This window comes from Volvox carteri, assembly GCF_000143455.1.
Source record: "Volvox carteri f. nagariensis unplaced genomic scaffold VOLCAscaffold_44, whole genome shotgun sequence".
NCBI lineage: Eukaryota > Viridiplantae > Chlorophyta > Chlorophyceae > Chlamydomonadales > Volvocaceae > Volvox > Volvox carteri.
Window position 1 is genome coordinate 563597 of NW_003307587.1, and position 16918 is coordinate 580514.

The window sequence follows — 16918 nt, forward strand, 5'->3', positions numbered from 1 at the left end:
AACATTTAGGCACTTTTCTCAACCTTTCCTCCGCCTACCATCCTCAAACCGATGGTCAAACCGAGCGTACCCATCGCACCATCGAACAAATTCTCCGAGCTTACGTTCAATCCATGCAGGATAACTGGGATGCCTACCTCCCCATCGCCGAAGCTGCCTACAACAACACACCCCACGCCAGCACTGGTACCACTCCTTTTTACGCCAATTATGGTTTCCACCCCACCACCCCCGCCACTATTAACACTCCCCTATTCAAACCCGCTCACACCGCCGCCGCTGATCTCCATACCCACATTCGCGACATCCATACCACCATCCCCACAGAACTGGAAGCCGCTAAAGTTCGTTACACTGCCGCCGCCAACCAACACCGCCGAAACCTCACGTTCCAAGTTGGAGACCATGTTCGCCTCTCCACCGCTAACCTAACCTCACCTTACCCGACCACGCCCCTCCGCCAAACTCCGCCCCTCCCCACATCGGTCCTTTCACCGTTAGTGCTGTCATTTCCCCGGTCGCTTACCGCCTTCACCTACCACCTACCCTCGGTCGCATCCATCCCGTCTTCCAAGTCTCACGCCTGCTTCCTTGGGCGGACAACGATCCTACGCTCTTCCCCAACCGTCCTCCGGCTCCACCCGCCGTCCCCATCACGCTGGAGTCCCCATACAACCACACACCGACACTACCGTTACTGCCGTTCGCCTAGGTTACAACAGACGTGGTCGCCCGTCCGTCATGTTCCTAGTTCAGTCGTCTGCCGCCAGTGGTCGTGACGCGTCCTGGGAACCGTACGATGACGCCGTACGCAGCCTTCCAGCGCTTCGTGCCTTTCTGGCGACCCCAGCCTGGACCTCGTTTAAGCTGTCAGACCGCTATGCTTGGTTCAGAGCGAAGTTTCCGGAACACGCACCGCGGATAGTGCATTTCGTGACAACCTAGCGCTACGCGTAGGATGTGTGTCGTGTGTGGCTCGTGTCCTGTGTGTTTAAGTTTGGGGTTCTTTTAGATCTGTTTTGTGCGAGTCGCGTCTTGACTTCTGTTTTCTTCGGGTTGCTGTGTGCTGCGAGTCGTCCGTGTACCTTCGAGTTTTTCTTGGGTTCTTGTGTCATCAACCAGTTTGCTTTTTCTGTGTCTTCGGCTTGTGGTTTGCGTACTCTTTGTGGATATTTTGGGCACGTTCGTTTGGTTATATACCGGTTACTTAGACCGGCAGGTATAGGTGTCGTGCGCCATATTTAGGCCGGTATCCGGTGCGGGGAAGGTTTTGCCTTGACTCCGGTTCCCTTTTGCCTTCCCCTCGTTAGCCTGGTACCGATTTCGTTCAGGGAATCGGAGCGGCGCACGACTTAGAAAATACTTTGTACTTTCTATCGCATCGAGGACGATGCCTGTGTTAAGCAGGGGGGCATGTTAGGTTTTCTAGTTAGTTGTTCAGTCGTTAGCTCGACTCACGAACGCGCGTATTGATCAGAGATGTTGTACGACATTTTGGAGCCATCTAGACTCTGGATAACTATCTAAGTCGTTATTGTTGTTTAGGTTGTTATGTCATCGTTATTGCTTCCTGTGGTATGCTAGCAGGCTTAAGTCGCTCGGCCCTCGGTGTAACTATTTTGACATCCCAACTAGAACCGGAGTCCCTTCCTTTTCAAAGGCTTTGTGGCGTAATACAACCCAACCTGAATACACAAAATGTCTCACACATGGGTCGTACACACATTACACACAACCGTTGTCGTGCTGCAGTACGGCACGCCACGTGGTGCCTCAAAGATTTGCTGTACTTTAGAGAGCTGTGAATGGGCAGCTAGGGTGTCTAGCTGCCCGCTGCCCAAAGGATGTATGCACAGCAGCTGCGGCTCCCCAGCCGTAATCGTCTTCGAAGCCGAACGTCCACAAGCAGCAAGCAGGTGCTGACACCAACAGACGCAAGCAAAGTGATCATTCTGTTTATTCCGTTTAGGGTTTTCCGTTTATGCAGCGGACAGAGTATTTGTCACATCATTTTAGCATCACATATTGACCATGTGTTGCCCGCAAGCTTCCACTGACTGATGCCCCATCAATCATCGTCATTGCAGCCGCATTACGGTGACATTCACTGGCACCTGTATTCCTTCCGCGCACAACAGTCTGCACCGCTCCTCTCCCTTCACATCCATCCCACCTTTCAAACAACGTTTCGACCCACACTACACACGCGGCGCAAAGCACACCAGAGACAGACCGCGAGAGGTATTAAGAAGAGACGTTGGCTCGAGGGCTCGAACCAGGGACATTTGGACTTCATTGACATCATTCACTTTTGTTCTCACTCCTTGCCGGTGCTGCAACTGCTGAGCATTCCATTGACACGATCGCGAGTCAGAGGAAATACCGAGGTAGCTGTTCAGTTTGCATGTACATCCAACACATATAGATCGCCCAGGCGCTCGTTATTGCCGTCCAAACCGCCGTGAATCACGAGTCGCCCGTCGGAAGTGGTCGCAGAGGCGAACCAGCCGCGGGGCCCAGGCGAATCCCCACCAGCTTCCATCACCCGCCAACCTGCACCGTGGCCCTTGCCTTCGCCGCCCCCGCAGGCTCTGGCGCCGCTGCCAAATTCTACCAAGCTGCTGCAAAAGTCGCCCGCGCCGTCGTGGCCCTTGTCCGAAGGGTCTACCTCACCACCGTACACAAGTACGACGTTCCTGTGGCCGCACTCGCCCAGATCGCAGGAGTGCACTCCGGCGCCAAACACGCTGCGTGCCGAGAGCTTTTCCTCTGCGGCGGCTGACGGGCCGCAAGAAGGGCAGCTGGCGCCGCACCACGCGTCCTCGGCGATGCTGCAGAACGAGGAGTGGAAAAGAAACGTTGCACTAATATGGAAGTCAGGATCCGCACTCGGGACCACAATCATGGCAGTTGGCCGTCCATGGCCCCCCGGCTCTTACGGACGCCCTCTCTCTAACCCCCCATTCGTGGGAGGAACTTGAATCTTGTTCATATCGAGAAGAGTCGACGTACCGGGAAACAGGATTTCCTTATGCCCGCAGACGCATCCGCTGGCATTGTCCCCCAAATCCTCATATGCCCCCAAGTCCAAGTGCATGCGTTCTCCGCCCTCTGGAATTATACCCTTCCGCCACACCCGCCTATACCTGCACACATCCGCGCACACACCAATACCCACGTCGCATTCACGGCCTCCAAGCCACTAATATAATCGTACCTACCTGTAGACGTGCATGTCATCCAGCTCCCGTCCGCAAAATCCCGCGATAACATACAAAAGCGGCTCATCAACCTCACCACCTGGCTTCCGAGCCGCCACAAGGCAGCTGCCGCCGCGGCCCGGCACTGCCTCCGCCGGTGGCTTTGCCAGTGGGCGCCACGTCTCGGTAGTTACATCGTACTCGTGCAAGTCGTTAAGTCGACCTTCCTCACCGCAACCACCGAACACGTACAGCTTAGTGCCGACCGCCGTCATGGTATGGTAGGAGCGCTTGGGCGGGAGATCGCCTTTAGGCTGTAGCTGGGACCAGGTTGAGGTTTCCAAATCGAAGGCGTAAAGGTCGTTGCTGGCGCCCTCCCCCATATCCAGTCCTGACCTGTGAGGAAATCCGGTTTGGGGACATTGCGACTTGGGTAAAGTCCGGCTCACTCCAAGCGGTCAAGTTTTTGTTATTTATGCTGCCGAAGCGTAAGAAGTTGAGGCCTTAGCATTACGAAGTAACGGAGCTCCATGTCCCATGATGTGCTGAGGAGATAAGTGCGTCCTGATTACGGTACCCCACTAACGGCATTTGGCGGGTACTGTGTGTGGTGCTTCCGAACCTTCCGCCAAAGATGTAGAGAGTGTTGCCGATGGCGGCCGCGGAGTGCGCGACGCGTGGGCTGGGTGGTTCACCGATGGCGTCCAGCACGCGCCAGGTGCCATCCGTGAAGGAGTAAGCGTACAACTCGCTACTGATTGGTACTCGGGGGTCATGTTCGCCGCCAAATAAGACAATCTTGTCCCCTACAACTGTGATGGAATGGCTTGATCTCTCGACCGGCAGAGTGCCAGCTTGTGGGAGACGTGTCCACCGCATGACGCCTGTTGAGCTAAGATCAAAGATATTTGATGAGCAAAGTTACCTCGGGTCCTACTTAATGCTGAGGTTTCGAGTAATTCGACTTTGCTAATCCGGTTTCGAGGCAGACATACCGATATATCCAACTCCAATTGTACACATTGCTCGCAACCATATAATTTTATTGAGTTGGTACAGTATATGCCGAAATGCTACTACGGCAATCGAAGGTCCTACATAACCCCCTGTACTGCCGACCTTGCAATCCTTCTTGACCGTCACTAATAGTAACTTACTATCATTACACTAGGATGGAAACTGTACGTAAGGGCAGCAAATTCGAGCGGTGAAAAGCGGCCTTCGAAACCTGCTAGCAGGGGAGGACTAGCCTTCCTCCCATGATAATTTATTTCTACGAATGTCCCTGGACGAATAGGAGCACCCCGACCCAACCCTTTATGCCATTGCTAACGATGCTGTTAAGCCAACCTAGAGAAGGAAGATATCTTGCTCCTGTCGCCTTGTGCAAAATTTTATAATTGTCGTTAGTTGACCGTTAATCCAAAGAACTTATTATACGGCAATTTAGCCGTGTACTCGATACCTTAATTAAGAACGGCTACCTACAAGGCACCACAACTTTCAACCTTAGCTCGTCCACTTGATGGAAACTCCTGAGATAACGTTAAAATCGCCTCGGAAAGCTGAAATGGTGGCATCCACAATCATACCGCAGGCCCTCTCATACCTTAAATAATTCGGGGCCGGTCCTTTCTATTTGAACTCTACAAGGATGAACAACCGGCAAATAATAAAGCATAGCTTGAACATCGTTGATAGACCGCTTTCAAAGAACAGATCGGAGGTATGTTTTCCTAAGGAAATATTTCATAAAGAAAATTGATTGCTAGGAATGCGTCGACCATTCTTCTGCAGGTACCTACTGTGAGCTTAAGTGCCTTTGCCTACCTCTTCAGTGAATATATCCAGTACTTAGTAGATCGGGCGAACAGCATTAGTGAGCTTGAAGACAGGTGAGCGGTATGTGCCTTCCGCGCCGTGTGAGAGGCTAGGAAGGAGCGACCCGACAGGGTATTTCCTTATTGCGGGGTGATTGCCTCAAAGCCACGGCAGATTGCACTGAATCCGGCGAGGAGCTGCTCCTCAAAGTTTTCAAGCATCATAAATGGCTTAGTTCCCAGCTTCGGGCGACGGTGTTCTGCAGGTTCCCCTACACTTTCACCAGCAAAACCCTCCCCACACGTTTCACACTCTTCAACACAGCCTGCGTCGTGGTTACGTAGATGGCAGTTACGGCCCCGGTGTCCACCATAACCAGTAACAGTGGAGTGATCAGGGAAAATCCCCTCCAGTACAATTAATGTTTCCGTGTTCCGCCTCGCCTAGGGGCTGTGTTTCCAGGCCTGCACACACTTGCGTTCTCATGCGTGGGCCAGCACTGCCTATTCAACTTAATGCGTAACCCCAACGCTGCGTTGACACGAGGATCTCGTCTTTGGTTTCAGGCTCGAAAAGGTAGGCTTCGAGGTGGGGATTCGCATCCTGGAGCTGCTCTCCTACCGGGAGAAGGTCCTCCGGCGCAAAACCGACGTGCTAGACATTCTGCGTTTCATCCATGGCCCCGCCTGGCAATACCTGTTTGGCAAGACAGCGGATGACCTGCAGCAAGCGGCGAATGTAAGTGACTGCTTTCTAGAAAACTGCTTGAAGTCTCTGCTACAAATACAGATTTGTAGCAGAGACTTCAAGCAGGTGCTTTAGAAGGCCTGGGCAGCGGTACACCATTGCGTCTTTGTTGATGAGGTATACACGAACACGGAGTCTGAAGGTCGAAGGGTGGCACTAGGCGCAGCATAGCGACCGCATTTACGCCAAAAAAGTATGGATTAAGGAGCCAAGAAACCCCTGCCAATGCGGACATCGAACTACGGACAACGCTCGAAATGATTCGTTTTTTCGCGGTGGGTGCGTTGACAGGCAGACGACGAGTACTATATCCGGGATTACGACCTGTTGGTGTCTCGGTACATCTCCGTACCTCGCTCATATGAGCCGTTTAACCCTGGAACGCTGGCGGCGGGCATCATGCGGGGCATGCTGGACAGCGCCGGATTTCCAGCAAGGCAAGGCGGGGCGGGGCCCGAGTTAAAGGTGACTCAAGGTAGCTAATAACGAGCGCTGACGACTCATGCGCAAGGATTTTTTTTCTTCATCCGGACCACAGGTCGTTCCTATGATGTGGCACGAGATTCACGCATCCAGCCAGCAATCCTTTTTTGCATGTATCCCTGCTGTATGTTTCCCTCGCGGCAGTTAGGTTTGGAGATTGTACGAGGTCTCTCCTTACATAACGCAACGTCGCTGCTGCACCATTTTCCCCCAATGCAGGGTGACGGCGCACTTCGTGTCTCACAAGGACCGGCAGCGGCCTATCACCACTTTCATGATCAAGCTTGAGCCATCCGTTATGCAACGGCAAGCTTACTTGGAAGCGGCCAAGAAGGGATAACGTCCTCTGTTGATAATGCGGGGTCCAACATTGACATATGGCGATATGAGGAGGGTTGGAAAAAGCTGTATGGCAGATATCTCGTATGAAGCTCATCTCACTGCCTGCACGTTGCTAAGCTGATGTAGGTGCCCGTGTGTCTCAGCTGCAGACATCAGGAGCCGCCAGAATGTTACCGTTCTGTCACGGGAATGTTGCCAACACTCAAAAAGCGTGTGGAAGAAGCGTGTGCTGACAGTTCTAGAATGTAACATAACGATTCCATTTCAGTCGTATCGTTAACACGGTTAAAACCTGTCCCAACTCTCCGCACCAATGCCAGTGGATGCAGGACGCCATTGGGTAAATGGTTACCGACAACGCATATATAGACAACAAGCCCTTGCTTCATTCCGTGAATATCCTTTTTATAGTCCTACCTAACGCATATGTGATACAGTGAAAACCGTCCGGACAACACAAAAAAGCTTGCCGCTCGAAGAATTTCCTGTTGCACGGCAAGCTCTTTGCACTGTGACCAAACGGACTGCACGGCATCACTGGCTATGGCCCTTCCGTCGGGAAGAGCATGCCCGTTCAGCAGCAGCGACCTGGGGGCTCAAGCACTGCAGTGCTGCCGTTGTCACTCCCACGGACTACGAACATGACGCAGTAAGGTAGCCGAGGCGACGAAAACGGTCAGGCGTCCACAGCCCATGAGACCCCTAGGATTTTTTGCTACGCAGCACACAGTCATGTGACGCCAAAGGCCCCAATTGACTCGAGGCTTGTCATCAGCTAACTATCATACCGTCAATGAGTAGTGGCATTGCGTCGGGTGGCAAAACCGTCACAACTAAACTGTCACAATAGTATCTTGGTTCGCGCAACAGCGCAACCCACATAGCGACCGTGATGCCGTCGAAGTTAACAACAGACGGGGAGCTCTTGCATGCTCTGGCGCCTGTTGATAACTTCCGTCCCTAGAGGACACCTCCGCCCTGCATACAGGGGCCGGAGCACTGCTCATGCCAAATGCCATCATCTTTATAAGGAGCTTGGCCATCGTGCTCTGCAGGGCTGCACTCCCAAAACGCATGACTTGGGAGTTGCTAACTCAAGCAGGCTCGGCAGCGAAGCTCGACAACTATTATGAAAAGCAACTCGGCGTTCAACTTCAAGCCAAGTTGCAACAGAATCCACGCGTCCAAGAGCTGCAAGTTCCACGCGTGGAATTTCTGGATCCTTGCTCGGACAGATCTTTGCCACACCTGCACCCCAAGCACGCCTGCATTGCTCCAACCTATCTTGGGGCTCCCAGAGGAGGCTTCGTCACGTCCTGGCCCCATTCATATCTACATATCATTGTCTGGAAGGGCTAAAACACCCCCCAATTGTAGTTGATATTCTGTGTGGTTGCTATTCGTGCCAGCTTTTACCACATCGGTCAGACACCCTATCCGCCCGCTATTCCTAAACCATTCCACGCACTGGCAGTGGCGAGGATGCCCCCTGCACGTTGCCTAAATACCCACCTAATGATGCCATGCTACGTCGTCTTCCTGTATCTCCTCACCAAAGACTGGCCTCTAAACGTCAGCTAGCCCCTTAGCACTTGTTCCTGCTTTAAAAGCCGAGCCTTCGTTGTCAAGCAGTACACAGACGCATATGTGCCAAGCATGCTAACACCTGCCCGAGGAACTAAAGAAAAAACCGAAGCCGCCAACTGCTGCAGGTGCTAAATCTGCAATTATCGAAACGCTGCCATGTATCCCCTTCAGAACTGAAAAGGTTCCCCTCGCCTTGTAACACAGATTACCTAAGACCCGAGAATACAGCCTGCAAGGTATGTCCTCGAAAGTCCCAAATGGCCTGACCTCAGTTCACTGTTGGATACCCAGACCAAAACCTTCCCACTAAAAACCACATGTCATCCGCTTGATCATGCCACGAAAAGTGACACCACAAAGGAATTCCTTCCCAGCCCATAATGCCCGGTGCAGTACGTCCATAAGCCATGGATCAACGTATGCGGGACTGCGCATAACACGCTATGAATATGAGCTGAAGCATATGTTGGCACTTCAGGCGTCATTCATATCCTCGGCACCCATGGTCTCAGCCTACGCGATGAAACCACGGTAAACTTAGATCAGCTTTGGTAAAAAAAATAGGCAGAAATAGTGCATAGGCCTTGCGATGCTGGTTTGCTCACCTGTGGAATCATGCCGGGAATGGCTGCTAGCACACGCTGCCGGGCTTCGCGTTGCTCGACGACCTGCTTCTCGACATCTTCCGCGAAAAGCTCCGCATTATCCTGGAACCACCAAAAGCCCGATGACTAATTATCAAGCAGTACAGAAACGTTATGACACAGAATATGCTGTCAAACATACACCAGCACAGTATGCAACGAGGCCCTAACCAGGTTAGGAGTCTAACGACAGAGACACGTTACCTGGCTGGCAAACTGCTTCGTCTGTACAAGGAAGTCCCGTAGATGATGTTTGAAGGCAGAGAAGTCTTTGTACTCGAACATGCCCGAAACACAGGCGCTGACCTGTCAGCACGGTAGCACGGTTAATCGCAACTTATGGGACGTATGCTCTGTGCAAACCTATCTTCGTACAACACCATGGTGCAACCAAGACGTTATGACCCTCTAATGAGACCACCTGTGATGAACCGATGAGAAGCCATATTCATCCTGCCAACGTATCAGTACGAATCACGACGCCGGTCCCCGGTGATTCCCTTAAGCTGTGAAGGACTACGATTCTCATATCGTACGACTTAGGTCCTTCACGTGCGTACCACCAACACTTTCTTCACATTCGCATCATTCCTTCTCGTCGAAACAGCCTGCATACATGCTAGATATACCTCTCCATCGCACCCACTACGTACCTGAGCCTGCGTGAGGTTCGGGAAGGAGGTAGAAAGGAGCCCAATGACATGAACCCGGACGAATGCTGAGTTCGTCGGGAAGGCTCCAGCGCCTTTGACAGCGACGTCCCATAGAGGTGCTTTAATGACGTTTGCATCCAAAATGGTGAAGAGGTGATGCAAGATACGTGCCTGACTCTTGAAACCCGGCTTGTGGAAAGAATCTGCAAGGTGCCGTTTGCAGACAAGGAACACCTAAGTCATCGCCAACGCTAGGAACGCAACAGGAGTTGTTCTTTCAGTCATCAAGCGACGCAACATCAAGTTGTTGCAACGCTCGTTCAAAAGTCGTGTAAAGTAATTACGATAAGCACCGTGAACTGCGTTCCTTCACGTTTCAACCTGATCAACTTCGCAAGGACTTCCTGTTTCCTACAAGATGTCCTTGTTGTTCTCCGGCATCCTAAAGGCCAAATGAGCTCATAGCTGAATCCATGACGTTCATGTTTGTCCCAATAACCCTGGAAAGACCTTTCCCCGGTTCATATTCCCCACAGAGGATAGCACACCGCATCGCACGCACCGGTCATGACGGCCAGGATTTCATTCAACAGATGCAGGTAATAGGTCTGGTGGAATTGGGTCGCGTAGTCAGAGCCGGCAAACTGGACCAGCAGGTCATGCAATAGCGCCAGGCCCGTTTCCGCAACGTTGCGCTCTGTGTGCCGGAAGGCCCACACGATCGAGTCGATGACAAGCTTCAGCTGCGCTGCGCTCATCATGAAGAGCGTACTGCGGTTGAAAGGCAACCAGAATGAAATCCATTAGGTGCTCAAATCCAAATCACCCCACCATTTGCGTGCATGTCAGCGTGCTTCAAAAACGACATCACCTGCTCCGCATCACCCAACAAATCAGTATGATCGTGCCAATTTCCAAACCCATAAGACTCACTTGAAACACGAATTCACGATAGCGTGTAGAAGCGCGAAAAACTGCAGACGGTGCTCGGGGTAATCCTCAAAGTTACGGGTTATCATCGTGAGTGTGCACTCAAACAGTGCCTCGAAGACCCGCGGGACCTCTGGCTCCATCAGTTGTCGCAGTTTGTTAATGATAGCTGCCATGAGGCTTAGCACCTCGGCATCCCTACAGACAAAGAACCACAAGGGTATGAAAACCTCACGCCTCCGCGTCGCAACCTTGCCAGGCCAGTCCCAGAAAGCCCTTCAGCCCGGGTTGGTCGCGCCTCAACGCGCCTAGCCCCGGCACCACCCGGCGTGGGTTTCAAGCTTTGTGTCTGGCAGCGTAATATATGTTTGTCATGCAATTCTTACCGGGCATCCGGCACACTTCGCGCGTAGTCACCCAATAACGGGTCCATCATGGCAGGCACGTACGAGGCTGCAAGGAGCTGCGGGTCGTCGCATTTATCCACGAACGTTTCAATAAGCTTCAGGGCAACCTTCTTCACGCTACGCATGTACTTCACGAAGGTGCTCCTGCAAAAAATGCAGATACGTTGGTGAAAAGGCAGGATTCCCGGCGAGGTATACACACATTTCCGCAGGTATGCAAAAGATCACGAGAATCGAATCACGAACCCGTGACGCCCCGAATACAATTATTATCCCCGTACCTTGCTGCATTTGCACCCCCGGCAGCGATCGCCTGGCTGATAAGCTCGCTGTACAGCCTGTACACCTGTACGTCATAATTCCGGACTTTTTAAGCGCAAGTGCACATTCCGCCAAATATAGCAAAAGCCTACATGTGTTCGAATTCGCCAGGTCACCCTCTCAACGGATTACGCAGAACATTATCCCGCCATTTACGTCCGTGGAATAGACTTTTATCCGCACCTGCAGCATATCTTTGAAAATGACGTTGAACTGCACGAGGAATGGCTGGCCGAGCGAAGTGCAGACGGAAACATTCGTCTGCAACACGTTCTGTATGGACTTGATCACCTCTTGCTGCTTCAACACTTCCGGATTCGCATGCGCCTGGGCCAGGATTTGGCTCCACGTTGTATTCGGAGGCCCCATTAGCCGGTGCTGGGTGCGAGGAAGGAGTTTCCAATCTTCAGCATAGTTGTGAGGAATGGTTGTAAAATTTACTTACACGATGCAAGCATTTCCGTGTACTTTTCCAGCGTCGGCTCAAGCACAGCACAGGATAGCTAGCAGGCGTAACGTGCCTCACCAGGTAATCATCTCGCTTGACGGGGTCAGATTCCGCACCAATCATCAAACCCACAGCCTCGTAAAAAGTGTGGATCTGGTGAGGCTGCAGGTCCTGAATGGTCTCCGTTAGCCCATTAAGCAGCTCGCAAATGAACGGCTCGCGCTCCTGGACCTGTGGGATCACAATTGCCATATCATCCATTGCGCCTTGCGCTAAATGTACCGCAGCCAATTGCACATGCTAACCGATGTGCATAACGACGCAACGGGAAACATCACGCACCTGCATTACCACAAATTTGCGTCTGCATTTGTTGCAGATCTTTAAAAAGGTGTCGCAAGCCATGTCCTGGCATCGGGTGTAACGGCAAGAGGCAGCGACAAGATAGGTTTAGTGCAATTATGGGGAGTAAAAGCAATCGAAATACAGACTCGCAGCACTAATGCGGGCCGAAACCCCGCCATCGATAACAACCCAAACCAAGGGCAACAAATTAGGACAAGAAAAAAAACTCCCTTACCTGCACTCCGGGGTGCGTCTCGTGCATGAACTCGAACAGCTTGTTGACCACTGTTTTCAGGAATTTCCAATGCGCCCGCAGGAACTTGGGATATTGTCCCACCACGTACCTTCAGGTCAATCAAGCCAGGTCAATCAAATCAGTAGAACCAAGGCCGTGCATGGGATCCGAAGTAATACACTGGCACACACTAGCGTGAGCCCAGGCACAACCTGCCAGACAGATGCTCTGACCAGGTAGCCCTAATACAACAGACGTGTGCTGAACCTTAAATGATGCTTTGAAAAAGGTGTGCATCAGCAGAAATTTCAAGTAGTAAACCAGTGAAAGGCGAAGTATCGTGAATTAGAGCAAAGCCATCACAGCATACGCACTCACATGATGTTAGACGCAATAACTGCCTTGTTGTCCTTCCCACGCGTCACCTCACAGAGGTTCAAGAGATCCCTAATGACGGTGACCAGGAAGCGGTTCTCCTGCAAATTAAATTGAAACAGCCTGAGCCTTTGAGGCCGAAGTCCCCAGCGTTTTGCGAGCCACTCTGCAGTATAACGACTGAGGGCTTCTCTAAAAAAACCTATTGGACCCACCTGTTCATCCGCCATTGACCCTGCGATAGAGCCAATGGCCCAGCAAAGTGTATTCAAAGCACCCCACGTCCACTTGGCACCTGCGAGCTGCTGGAGTATTGGATATTTTGCAAGCACCACACATGCCACGTTACACAGGGCAGGAGAACCAATTTTAGTGTTATGAACGTAACTAGGGCCATTTACAAAGCACATCCAAGACAGGAAGGCCATAAGAACAGCAGTGGAAACGATGTGACCAGCACATACCAGTGGCAACCATTACTAATGAACAATGGGAAACCTGTCCTGTACCTGCATCCGCAGCTTCTCCAGCATCTGCTGCTCCGTGTCGTCATAGTCAAGGTGGCACAAGTATACAAGCGTCTCGCGCATCGACTTGTACTGCGCTAACACGTCGTTGTCCTTCATCGTTTCCCGCACAATGTTACCGTTCTCGTCTTCCACAACGATAACCTGTTCCCACGACACAATCCCATGGGCACCGGTACAAAAGAGTGAACAGAACCGTTGGTGTGAACAGCGGGTATGCCGGATGCTTCCAGGAAATGCCAGGGAATGCAGAACACTTATATAAGAATTTTTGTGCTGCTTGCTATATCCTCCAATCCGGAGTAAAAGCTGAACTGCGCCGCGTAACTTAACTAAACTTGTAACGCAGTCGAAGCGCTTAACCTCCACGCTTCTTTGAAAATAGGATGCGTTGTATCTGGGCTCACCTCCTCCGGTTTTGCCATTCTGCAAATCATTAACTGTCGCAGCTTCGATAGGATCGGCCGGTATAGCAATTTGCGACCACCGGTGGCAGGTGCCACGCCGTGCGTGGCAGGAGGCGCGAACATGAACGATACCCCGGTTGGGTCTGCCCCCGTACACGAGGAGGTATAGATGTCGGGGACGAAAAAGTTCCTGCAGAGCGCAAGGAAATACCGCATGGCGGTATGGTACATCATATAATAAACCAAGCCACGTGAAAGCATTAGAGCTTCATTTAGTAGACATCTGAAGCTTTGCTAATGCTTCTGGCGCACACGCAGTAGTGACTGCAACTTCATAAAACATCAGTCTACAATAAACACAGCATAAAGCCACCCAGCGGAATACTGGGCGGCACCTCAACTGTAAACATTATTGCGCCCGCACAACAGGGCGGCCTTACTGCATACCGGCCACCCACGCGGGGCCTCCAAACGCACCAGTAGTCGAGACACGTTTTGAAGACCTCAGTGTTATCCACGTAGGAGATGTTAACCAGGTAATCCAAGCCTGCCAGGAGCTGCGCCTGTGTCTCCGGAGCTTCCAGAATGCCGATATGCGCCTGCAGCATAGGTCACATCGCATTCGGAAAGCTCAGGCTACATCGATGAAGGCATTGATAGCTTTCCGTTGACCAGGTGCAATCCGATACCACCGCATACCGCATACACTGCCGAGCCAGATGCACTATAGTGCACACTGTCTCCGAGACGTCAAGAAGTCCCGCCCGCGGCACAGTATATGAAATGCGATGAACGAGGATGGTGGGATGCCGAAGTGTCAAGGATGGACCGTACTGAACCACTGTGATAGCAGCCTCTCCAGCCCCAGCCGCAGAGACAGAAGCCACCGGATGTAAGCTGGACAAGAGCTGTTGCAAATTCCAGCAATGCATACCAGACGCTGCCGGCCTTAGCGTCACCACCTTCTGAGTCTCGACATGCCTATGAGCTCGCTGCTTAACATGCATGCCGCAAGGCACACATGTACAACCCATTTGACTATCTGTCCTAGCCTTTGCAGAGGTGCAAGTAAGCCGCCCATGGCTGTGGGTATCATCTCGCAGTTAAGTCAAACACGCCATTTGCCCAACGCACCAATCCTGTTCCCATTACGCTAGACACTGGAAAAGCCCTTATTGCGCAATGGCTCGACAGCGCGATTTGCCCTGAAACGGCTAACAGAGAAGCCACTGATCAGAAGCCATGATCCATTGCAACTAGGTCCATAGACGTGGCCCAGAAAAACCAGTCAGGCAGTAGCATGAGCACTTCGGTAGACTCCGAAGGTTCCCACGAGGTCACACAAGATGCCCACAAAGGCCTTAGGAATATCACACTAAACACTTATTAGTAAACCGCATTTCAAGAGCTCTGTCGGCGGGTACTTCCTTCGTATGCCTCGTTGGAGGTTCCACTGACAAACGAGGTGCGGTGCTAGAATGACAGGACAACAGTCCCTTGGCCCTGACAGGCCACATGGGCGTGTTTCTGTGGTGGTATTTGCACATTCTCTATACCTCTTAAAGAATAATCACCCGAAAGCAGTTTAGGGCTGAGGTACGTGCTATCTGGAAGCTGGGAGCACGGCACGGACTGACGGGCAAAGGCGCAACTCCACACCACCCCTTGCAAATTGTACAAAAGACCTCCTCAGAAACGTCCCCATAATCCCGTATCCTGGGTTTGCACGTCTTCAGCGGCCCAGTGGAGCTGAACGATGGCCATGCATGAGTTGATTTACACCAGCCAGCACCCTGGGGTTCCGGTCAGCTGGACTCGTTCAACCACAGTGACTAAACACGTTTGTTCCAAAATGCCAAGCACTACTGACCTTGAAAAAGCTTGTGAAGAAAAGCGCCAGGTTTTGCACGAATTTCTGCTGGTCGTCTGTGCCTTTCTCGTACGCATCCGGGATATTGACAGTCGGTGGCACTACCAAGACCAATTGCCGCATGAAATAGTCATAGAATTTCGCAAACTGCGGATTGAATTCCGTCGCCATTTGAAGAGAGCCTACCTACAAAACCGGAGGTCGGGAAAGGGCACCAACAAGTCACATGCCAATGTGTTATCGTACGGTATGAATAATATGTTGAACCCAAGCTTACGCTTTCCAAAGCGCGCTACGTTCGAGCTCACACATCCGCAAACTCCTGCACCCTCTCGTTCCCAAACGCCCGCACCCTGGGGGCATCGTGACTTGCCCCCTTACCTACCTACTCCTTACCCGCACGTCCCACCTACCTCCATCAGGCACTGCAAGGCGACGTTGCGGAAGGGTGCCTGCGGAAAGAGCTGTAGGAGGATCTCCAACAGGTTGCCCTCAAAGATATAACCCAACGGCACCCAAGTCAAGTACACGCTAAGGGTTTCCAGCGTGGCGCGTATGAGCTCTGGCTTCCGTGTGTTGTTGAGCACGAACACACACAGTTCGTGAATAGCTTTAAACTCCATCGTTAAAGTCTGCTTCAGCTCCTTGGTTTTAGCCTGTGTTAAGTCCAGGCGTGCAAAGTCGAAAACCTCCTCGCTCAGCAGCTTGAGTATCTTCATGCTGTTCTCGCACAGCGTTTCGCTGGTCCGTGAGGCTGCAACCAGGTCAGGAATAAAGCTCTTCCAACGTGCTGGCCAGTCATGCTTTAGAATTTGCACAAGTAGAATGTTCAGCTTGTTGACGAAGGTACTCTCCTTCCGGAAAAGCTCCTCGGAGGTTGAAAATCGAATAATTAAGTTCGAAAGGTAGTTCTTGATGCCCTCACGCTGCTCCAGAGGAAGCGCTCCCCACTTGAACCGAATTACACTCTCGAGGATCTGCGCCAAGACCGCGTATTCTCAGAACTAATCTACAACATCCACCAGCTTTCAACAAATCCTGACAACCTGAAGTGCGAAGTACTTGGTAGGCTGATTTTGTGACACCTCTAGGATGGTGTCAACACGCGTCCAAGCCTGCGGGTGCTCCTGAAACTCCAGCAAGAGCTTCTCCGCGGCCGCCCTCTGTAATAAATATATAATGTAACTCCGCTCCTTTCGAAAAGCACGCACAACCTTGTCCGCACCTGCTGCTCGCCACCCACGACAGACTGCATGCTCAGGTTCACAGTTGCATCCAGCAAGCCCACATCGATGGGCTTGTTAAAGTCCAGCAGCGTGGCCGCCTGCGCCACGTCCCCCATGTTGCCGCCGCTTTCCTTCCCGCCTTACAAAGTGGTTGTAAAAGCCGATCGAGTATGTCAAAGGAGGCAGCCGTGATCCATAGAACAATATCACTTTATAAACGGTATGAAATGATGTAAGAAATTTGATTGACCAGTGCCTTGCTATGACTGCCGACGCAATTGTGGTAATTAGTTATATTTTTCACGGCAAACGGCAATTCCGGCTCCTCGTGCTGTATCACCTGTGCACGC

The 16918-nt window shown here is 51.9% G+C and overlaps 3 protein-coding genes across 3 annotated transcripts; 1 reads left to right on the forward strand and 2 right to left on the reverse strand.

Moving 5' to 3' along the window:
• Nucleotides 1–1958: 1958 nt before the first annotated feature.
• On the reverse strand, nucleotides 1959–4225 carry VOLCADRAFT_82875 (kelch repeat protein). Its single transcript, XM_002954627.1, has 3 exons — nucleotides 3823–4225; nucleotides 3222–3596; nucleotides 1959–2831 (listed from the first exon to the last, which is right to left on the reverse strand). The coding sequence occupies exons 1-3, from the start codon at nucleotides 4077–4079 to the stop codon at nucleotides 2396–2398; spliced, it is 1068 nt and encodes a 355-aa protein (XP_002954673.1). The 5' UTR covers nucleotides 4080–4225; the 3' UTR covers nucleotides 1959–2395.
• Nucleotides 4226–4738: 513 nt separating this feature from the next.
• Nucleotides 4739–6854, forward strand: VOLCADRAFT_76372 (uncharacterized protein). Its single transcript, XM_002954564.1, has 5 exons — nucleotides 4739–4926; nucleotides 4998–5095; nucleotides 5588–5759; nucleotides 6060–6226; nucleotides 6471–6854. The coding sequence occupies exons 1-5, from the start codon at nucleotides 4855–4857 to the stop codon at nucleotides 6589–6591; spliced, it is 630 nt and encodes a 209-aa protein (XP_002954610.1). The 5' UTR covers nucleotides 4739–4854; the 3' UTR covers nucleotides 6592–6854.
• Nucleotides 6855–8722: 1868 nt separating this feature from the next.
• VOLCADRAFT_82881 (uncharacterized protein) lies at nucleotides 8723–16786 on the reverse strand (the record flags this gene model as incomplete). Its single annotated transcript, XM_002954628.1, has 20 exons — nucleotides 16568–16786; nucleotides 16386–16505; nucleotides 15752–16319; nucleotides 15343–15524; nucleotides 13950–14071; nucleotides 13473–13662; nucleotides 13048–13209; nucleotides 12754–12843; nucleotides 12542–12639; nucleotides 12164–12272; nucleotides 11926–11991; nucleotides 11662–11814; nucleotides 11319–11513; nucleotides 11096–11160; nucleotides 10794–10958; nucleotides 10411–10605; nucleotides 10040–10248; nucleotides 9478–9680; nucleotides 9029–9130; nucleotides 8723–8887 (listed from the first exon to the last, which is right to left on the reverse strand). The coding sequence occupies exons 1-20, from the start codon at nucleotides 16682–16684 to the stop codon at nucleotides 8723–8725; spliced, it is 3276 nt and encodes a 1091-aa protein (XP_002954674.1). The 5' UTR covers nucleotides 16685–16786.
• Between the last annotated feature and the right edge of the window lie 132 nt (nucleotides 16787–16918).

Coding starts and splice junctions, on each gene's coding strand:
- VOLCADRAFT_82875 (XM_002954627.1), bottom strand. CDS start 4,079: ATGCGGTGGACACGTCTCCCACAAGCTGGCACTCTGCCGGTCGAGAGA. Junction 3,597..3,822: donor CTCTACATCTTTGGCGGAAG/GTTCGGAAGCAC, acceptor ATTTCCTCACAG/GTCAGGACTGGATATGGGGG. Junction 2,832..3,221: donor GATGACATGCACGTCTACAG/GTAGGTACGATT, acceptor CTCGTTCTGCAG/CATCGCCGAGGACGCGTGGT.
- VOLCADRAFT_76372 (XM_002954564.1), top strand. CDS start 4,855: ATGAACAACCGGCAAATAATAAAGCATAGCTTGAACATCGTTGATAGA. Junction 4,927..4,997: donor TTTCAAAGAACAGATCGGAG/GTATGTTTTCCT, acceptor ATTCTTCTGCAG/GTACCTACTGTGAGCTTAAG. Junction 5,096..5,587: donor ATTAGTGAGCTTGAAGACAG/GTGAGCGGTATG, acceptor CTTTGGTTTCAG/GCTCGAAAAGGTAGGCTTCG.